This window comes from Cenococcum geophilum (assembly GCF_001692895.1).
Source record: "Cenococcum geophilum 1.58 unplaced genomic scaffold K441scaffold_16, whole genome shotgun sequence".
NCBI lineage: Eukaryota > Fungi > Ascomycota > Dothideomycetes > Gloniales > Gloniaceae > Cenococcum > Cenococcum geophilum.
The window spans coordinates 2,433,562-2,441,728 of NW_027137574.1; the positions used below are offsets into that span (position 1 = coordinate 2,433,562).

Below are 8,167 nucleotides of genomic sequence, written 5' to 3' on the forward strand. Positions count from 1 at the left end.
CTGAGATGCAAACATCAGCCCATGGCAGACAAGCTAAGGTGATGCTAAAACCCCACCATCAATCCGTCAGACACTACCATCAGGCCTCCCCCGGCAGTCGACCAGGAATCCGCGGGAAGCAAGGCTCTCCCTGTCCCTGCTCATCTGATATTGGCATGGTGTGCACGGCCTAATGGGCATCGAAGGAAAAAGCCGAAAGCACAGAATCCCGCGTGTGGGCAAATCAGCGGCCTCGGACAGAATGGCGCTTATGCATGGACGTTGAATTTCTGTGCTCGGTTAGAGAGCGCATTTCAAAGCAGCGAATTCTTCTCAGATCTCGCGGATGGCGCTGTGTCAATCGCAAGAACCTTGGCAGCTGGCCATGCTTTCATCCTCGGATCGCCGGCAAAATCTCATCTGGTGTTGTTTCCGTCTTCCGGGGAGATTCATCGTACACGCAAAGACCACCATGACTCTGCGTCTGCACTGCCTGCGATGCTCCGGGAGCCCTCAAGGAAGCTCGGGAAGCAAGGTGAGGCCTGAGAGGGTCAGCGCGCCCGGGGAGGGGTGGAAGCGCAATTGCTCTCTACCCCTTTCCCACACCCGCTGGCAGGAACCTTAACTTAAAAATTCCCGGCCACCTTTGACAGTCAGCAGCAACGGTGGAAGGACGCAATGCCTTTGGAGCACCGAACATGGAAGGGGGGAGCGGAGCAGGATGGCCGTAAGTCTTCTTCCAGAAAACGGCATCTCTGGTCGGACGCCTTGCAGTGCTGATCCCACTTCAGCCGGGACTAGTACCTATTAAAACTGGGTTGAGTATGCTCCGGCAATAATCACTAGCCATGCGCAGTTTATTATATTCACTGAGAAAGCTGGAATCTGGGAGTGAGAAAATATGACAATTGCTCTGGGGAAGGCCCAATAACAAAGTCATCCGCGCTTTCAGTTTGTTTCAAGGACTGGGAGGTGATTGTGGGAAACTCCAGCCTGATGCCAAGGAGAGGCGCATAGCGGTAATTTTTCCGTCACGTAAAGAAAAGCCAATGGCGCAAGATCCCGGCAGCAGCCACGAGCTCGTGCTCCCACACCCTCAGCGAGAGGATCGCCTGCCGTTGTCAACAGGCTTTGGACGGGAGGCCGACTCGCATCCATGTCTCCCGTCAGCACAAGCTCAACGGCCTGGCTGAGCATCATCTTCGACCAACCCCACCCTCAGCCATCCTCCACTATCTTGTGGTGACCTGCTGATGGGGCGTGCCGCAGACCAATCTCAACAGCGGCGCAACTCTCCTCTTACAGTTACGTGGTATTAGATTGGTTGGCTGTGTTACTAACATCGGAATTATTTTCTGCAGTAGAACCGGCACATGATTATAATAGCACTCCCATTCCATCGTACTCGGACACCACGAGCGTGCTCCAGATGACTCCTCGTTGAATGCAACTCGCCGCGAGACTGCGTTCGGATGGGCTACCCCCACTGCAACAAGCCGTGGCTTTATCGTGATGGAGGCGGGAACGACTCGAAGTAACTCTTCCCGTGTGGCTTCCGGCGGGAGTTCCCGCCATATGTGACGAGATCTTCAGCACATGCCCACATCTTGTGCAACTCCTTTGTCTCCCCAGCGATTTTTTAACTGAGCCAGCTCAGAGCTTCCTAAACGCTGGGTCCCGAGTGATTGACTCTTGCGAGCATAACTTCACAAGACAGGTTTATCGCCCGTGGTCATTTTGATACCACAGGCCACCCATGATTTTGCAAAGACGCAGCTTGCCGTAAATAGCTTCTGTGGTTTCGTCCAAGCGTTTGCCTAGATGGGGTGGCTTTTGAGAGGAAAGCGTTCTGTGTTGCTCGCGCCAACAACAATTGATGTAGCGTCTTACCGTGCTTCCCAGGTGTTGGTTTAGAGTTATCGTCGCGAGACCAGGCATAAACCCTTTCTCGGTACCTGAATGTCTCCCTTGTCTAGCTGACCTGCTCGATTGGGAAGCTGTTATTGTTAGGGTTTCTCCGCATTCTACGCACCTCGTTCTCGGAGGATTTTGTATGCAAGGGTTGCTTTACCAGTGAACGACAACAGCCCGGCGGTTTTTTTGTCAGCTTCTATAAAAATGCCCAATACTATGTTGCTATCTGAAGTGCAGTTAAACGCGACCCGTTTCAGGGCGCAGAGATTAAGTCCAAACTAATCACGCGTCAATGCTTCGACTTTTCCGAAGCCCGCAGACAATGCGTTTGAGGTTCGGTCAGAGGAACACATACTAAAACTTGTACAGAATCACTCTCTAGCTGTAACGTTAGAGCAAGCCAATTTATTTTCAGTGGTCAGTGTGAGAGGCTTGCAGTAGCAGGAATTTGTCTGTCCTTGTCACACCATCATGACATCTACGACGGCTCAGCGGGTGAAGTGGTGAAGGGCTCCGGTGCTCAAATGTGGTTGGCTCACCAGGCCATATCGCAAAGTTTTAGCCTTTTTGTCGAACGCGTAGCCGCTCATCGTGGGCCGGCGGTATTGGAGGTAATTTTACTGGATTAGGGCACTCCTTGAGATGTACACATCTGCCGGCATTTCGCATCGATTCTTAGCTCAGTCCGTGACGACAAAGAAATCGCATAAACAGCGGGACAGGCATAACCCTTGGTCAGAGCATTGTTCGAGAACTCGGCAATGAATCGAGGCGGTGTCGGAGCTCTCCTAGGCATGAATAGATCCTTTTGGCATGATCTCGCGGCGCCTCTTGCTCTGATAGTCAATTTGCCAAAGATCTCGGCTAGGGCTTTTTGATTGATTGCAAACGATCAACAAACAGCGCAGGGTATGAAATGGCCGTTGGATCCGAGGGCATGAGTCGTTTCCTTTCTCGAATCCTTCTCACCCTCTCGGGCAGGCCTCCGTAGATAGCTGCGTAGATCCGGGTCTAATTCGTCGCCAACGGGTCCGTCAGGCACGCGTCCAGCTTAGGGCAAATTCAGCTGTGGCCGTTGATTGGCGTTGACCGCTTGCATTTCTGAGGGCGAGGCCCCACCAATGAGCGCAGCTCGGAGGAGTTTGTCGCCTCGACGCCGCGCACAAACGGTCAATTAGCTGGAGGGGAACTCGATGGTACCGGGTAGGTCGCTATTGAGAATATGGCTGGATTCTGACACACGAGCGAACGCGTGCCCTGGTGCTTTTCGGCGGTTGAGGCTAGCATGCGCAAATCTCGCACACCCCCGCCTATATCGGTCGCGGAGTATTATCGTGGGTGCTTTTTTGCGCAGGTTTTCCCAAGCGGCACCACTCGGATGTCGAGCGTGTTTCGAAGGTGCGCTCCTCGTATGAGGAGCATTATTGAGAATCCAGCGCAGCGGTTCGCTAGCATCGCGCGACGGCCGGGGGCGACGGTGGGCAAATTCGAAGCAGCAGCGCAGGGAGAGACATTGCCCACATTGTCCACAGTGCCCAGGTGGCTGCTGGAACACCGAGGATATTTACCCGAAAATAACAAAGGGGCGGTTTTGCGGTTTGGTTATCTTTCGCCTGAAGAGTGCGGGTGCGGCTGTGACTACGCTGTTCGTGGCTAAGTTCACCGGGTGGGCGTCCAAGGCCGGCATGCTCCTCGACTGCCATCCGTCAGTGGCCGTCACCCACACCAGAGGAGGCCACAGAGGCCCCAGAGACTAGAGGCCACAAGCTCCAAGGCAAGCCAGTCAAACGGCCAGTCAAAGCCAGGCGTTGCGCTCCTCGGAAGACAGCCGGCCCACGCGACATCCACGGCCTCGTTCGCGGTGCTGTACATCATCTTCCTCGTCGTCGACTCCCGGTCGCACGCTCGCAGTGATCCCTCCAACCGATCTGGGCCGTGGTCCCCCCGTTGCGGACAGCGGCCGTTGCACAAAGCCTTATCCGCGCTCAACAGCCGCGGCGAGGGCTGCTCGATTGGGTGCTCGGCCCGTCCTCGCAGGGCAGGCAGCCAGTCACAGGGCGCGTGCCGGCCTGGCCAAGAGGTGCTTCGCCCCTTCGTTGCGCGGTGGCTGGACTCGGGCGCCTTAGGGTGTTTTGAGTTTATTTCAGTGCGGGTGGAGCCCTTGGGAGCCTGGGTGGGTGTGCTGAAATTACGCAGCTAGTGCCTTCCACTGCAGCTGCACGGACGGCCGTTGTTAGCCTGCCATATCGCCCGACACAGACACTGACTCCCCAGGACGGAGCAGGAGGAGTAATAATAACAATGTCGCATGCGTCGCAGCAAGATAGGGCGAAGTCGCCCCGGAGGTATAAGGAAGAGCCGGCTCCTGTGGCGGCCCAGCTGGTGAGTGCCTCCCTGTTCACACAACTCCACGACCGTTGCTTGCCCACGCAAACCCGTTACCCGTTGGCTTTTCGCTCCCTCTTGCATGCATCAGCCCTCTTCTGCACATCGCTGCTGCGTCAACGCCGCATACCGAGCTATCCTCGTTACCCCAGCTCACGCGCGTTTCTGGCTACATGGTAGGCCTTCTCGCCAAGCTGCTGGCTTCAACCCTACAGCGCACTACTTCATTGTTCCTTGTCGCACCCTGTCCTCTGTTCTGTCCTGTCGTGGACCGCCGCCGTTCACTGCTGTGGAATCCATGCTTGGGGCTCTTTCGAGGCCTTCCATTGTGCATCGTCGTGCCATCTCATTCATCACCTCCATCCTCGTCACTTCATCTTTCCTTGAAATAACTAAATCATCACACCGTCTTGTACTGAGCAACTCCCTGTCGCTCGCATATCTCTGTCGCAAAGTTTCGCCGAGATTTTGTTGATCGCAGGCGAATCAACAATTGTTAGACTCACCTCATATGCCCCTCATCCCCGCAACCTCTGCCCTCATTGACTGCTTCAATCTTCGCTTTTCCATTAATACCCTGCAACCGCTTCGTTTTCATCTCTTTTAATCTTCAGCTTTGCCCTGTGTGCGTCTCCCGTATCCTTGATTAGGCCTTGTTCCGGTACTACTACCTGTTTTTTACCTGCCAGGATTCCGGCAACAACTCTGCTTTCTTTTCTTTTTTGAGCAACATCAAACACCACTCTGTGCATAATTATCCCCAGGTGCTGGTTGTAACGTGGCTAACGCGTTTACCTATCTACCAGCATCACCCCCACCCTTCTGCGCAGGGCCTTCCACCGCCGCAACACCTTCAGCATCCGCGATCAGGCGTTGTTCAGCAGCATCATCCTGACTCTCCCCATTTGTCTCAACCTGCTCAGTCGCCCGCTCAAGGTCCCTACGCGTCGCCGCATCCATCGAATCCTCCGCTTCCACAGCAGCATCAATCGCCGTACGTGGGTTCAATTCCAGGACCACCAGGGCAGCCACCACAGGAAGGCCCTTACTATCCTGCCCATCCAAGTCCGTATAGCGCCAACAGCGCTTCTGGAAGCTACTCATCTTCAGGTCAGTAAAATTAATTGTATTAGCCAATTTAACGCGTCTTCCCTGAAATTTTACGCGTCTCTACGTGCTTTGTTATGGGTCAGAGCGTGGATTTTCCGTTAAAAATCGCCGGTTGATGTTCTGACGCGAGGATAGAAACTCCGGAGCTCATGGCTGCAACCATGAATCGCACGTTCCCTCCAATCTACCATACGCCTCAGTCCAATTCTCCCGCGTCTGTTCAATCACCGCAACATGACCAACACGGGAGACCTCTTTACGCACAGCCTACAAGCCAAATGCAGCCGGGAATGTACTACACGCCATACTCAGTTCCTCAGCAATCTCCCTATGGCCAGCACCCATCTTCTCAGCAACATCAGCCGTTGGCTACGAACTCACTTTTAATGTCTCATCAGCAAGGCCAACCGATGCCACATCAAGGCTCGCATCCTCACACGCCAGGATTGACTGGAAGCCCAAAATCCAGGATGTCGCAAACCCCACTGCAACGGCCGGCATCTGGATTGGGACCTCCTCAATCTACGCCAACCGGGCCACCAGTAGGCGCGCCAAACATGCATCCGGGCGCTCCAGGAGGATCTAATGTTAATCCCAACGCCGCTCCAGGTCCAATTCCGGCGACGACACCACTTGTAGTTAGACAGGATCAGAATGGAGTGCAGTGGATTGCTTTCGAGTACTCCAGGGACCGCGTTAAGATGGAGTACACGATTCGGTGCGATGTCGAGTCGATTAACGTGGACGAACTTCCCCAAGAGTTCAAGACAGAGAATTGTGTGTATCCTCGAGCGTGCTGCCACAAAGACCAGTACAAAGGCAACCGACTTCACTACGAGACCGAGTGCAACACCGTGGGATGGGCTTTGGCTCAATTGAATCCGTGCTTAAGGGGGAAGAGAGGTCTTATTCAGAGAGCGGTGGATAGCTGGAGGAATAGCAATCAAGATCCGCGGTTAAGGAGTAGGCGAGTTAGGAGGATGGCCAAGATCAGCAACAGAAAGGCCGTTCAGCAAGCACAACATGGTACCCACATGGCAGGACCCAGTGGGCCGGGTGCCGCAGGGGTTCCAAATTCAGCCGGTTTGGCAGCACCAGGTCCCAGGCAACCTAGCATGAGCATGGGAGGAGGTACGCAATTACACCACCACCATGAGCATCCAGGTGGCGGACCTGGTGGGAATGATGATGTTAGCGGTATGTTTCACCAGATGTGACGATACGTGCAATAAGCAAGCTTGACGGATATTGAAATGAGAAACATCCTGTCGTTCTGTATCGCATGTACATTACACTCCTTGATGTAACACTTTCCCCCATGCTACACACCACACGGCTATGCAGAAAAGGCGAGGTAAATGATGTGTGCAAGCTAATCTCTTTTCTTTTCTTTTGTAGCCGGACATGAATACTCTGAAGCGCACACCCATCATCACCAAGCCCCGAATGGTCAGGGTAACACATCCCCCAACGACGTACGACAGACACAAAACTTCTACCCCACCTTTCCTACGAACTCTTCCGTGGGTGGGTCAGATATGCCTTCTCTCCATGACGGCATGGGTCACGTTAGCGGCCACGCACCTTCTCACGCTACAGCTGTGCCGGTTTCTAAGCAGGACGAGGAAGATCGCAATATTGCATTATTTGGGGATCTACCGGACTCCAAACGTCGCAAGTTTATCCTTGTAGACGACGTTCAAAGAGGTACTCGAGTTCGCGTCCGGGTCATGCTCGACCAAGTTCAAATGGAAGAGATGCCGGATTCATACCGCAAACTGAACTCTGTCTTCCCGCGCTCTTATTTCCCAATGCAAATGACTTCGCCACCAGCATCCCCCCGTGGTAGCAGGGTCTTCGACGATGAGTCTGAGCCAGCGAACGAAAGTACGCCCGTCGCAGGCTCTCAGCTTGTTCCTGTCCCAATGTTGGACGGCACCGAAGCACGAGTGCCGAAGCCGCGACTAACAAGGGCCAAGCGAGGCAAGGAGATCACTCTGAACGACTTGGGGTACCGGATGAGCTGGAGCCAGAGCCGTGTTTTCGCAGGGCGCACACTCTTCCTACAGAAGTCTTGTAAGCTTCCTGATTATAGCGATATTTGAACTGCGGTGCTAACTTACCGCCTCAGTGGACGCCTACCGCAATAAGATGCGTAGCACCATGGTCGCGGCAGGCCAGGATGTGACAAACGTCGCACCGCATTTCGAAACTCGCGTTGGGAAGCGCAAGTGGATGGAGAGGAACAAGAAGTCAAGGCGCGAACAGTCTCCTTAAGAAGGCGGACCTCACGGCTCAAGGCACCAACCTGTAGCCGAACCGCACGATTCGAAACGACCCAGGGTACCCCCGTTGACGGACGGGCCTCTTTCCTAATTCATCACGGCTTCGTCTCTTATCCAAATAACCGATGCAAACCTAGACCCACCACACATCGTCACATACATGCTCAGTACATGTCGAATCCTTCTGAAACTTAGCCATGGATCGTACTTCATCTCGTCCGCCTAGCTCTTCGACTTACTTTCTCACACCACATCGACTCTCATCTCTCCCTGTTGCGTGGTACCAGTACAAATCAACATCGCAGACGGCTCTTAGGCCCCAGGCGCTGACACTTGATACCTACTTTACAGCATTATGCCTCGTACTGCAACGAGCCTACCCTGCTAACTCTTCCCAATTTTTTTTTGTCAGGCTTCCCTTGTTTTATATCCCTGTGTTAAGACTAATCATGTCATGTTTTCTGTTTAACTCTTCACGGTATGAATGACTTCTA

General features: G+C 53.8%; 2 protein-coding genes across 2 annotated transcripts; one reads left to right on the forward strand and one right to left on the reverse strand.

Annotated features, from left to right (window-relative positions):
* Window positions 1–4,851: 4,851 nt before the first annotated feature.
* K441DRAFT_695710 (uncharacterized protein) lies at window positions 4,852–5,382 on the reverse strand (the record flags this gene model as incomplete). The annotated part of the gene is made up of 1 exon (XM_067652833.1): window positions 4,852–5,382. The coding sequence occupies one exon, from the start codon at window positions 5,380–5,382 to the stop codon at window positions 5,074–5,076; it is 309 nt and encodes a 102-aa protein (XP_067505283.1). The 3' UTR covers window positions 4,852–5,073.
* On the forward strand, window positions 5,301–7,768 carry K441DRAFT_74536 (uncharacterized protein). Its single transcript, XM_067654420.1, has 4 exons — window positions 5,301–5,466; window positions 5,524–6,585; window positions 6,787–7,464; window positions 7,520–7,768. The coding sequence occupies exons 1-4, from the start codon at window positions 5,463–5,465 to the stop codon at window positions 7,663–7,665; spliced, it is 1,890 nt and encodes a 629-aa protein (XP_067505284.1). The 5' UTR covers window positions 5,301–5,462; the 3' UTR covers window positions 7,666–7,768.
* The last annotated feature ends 399 nt before the right edge of the window (window positions 7,769–8,167 follow it).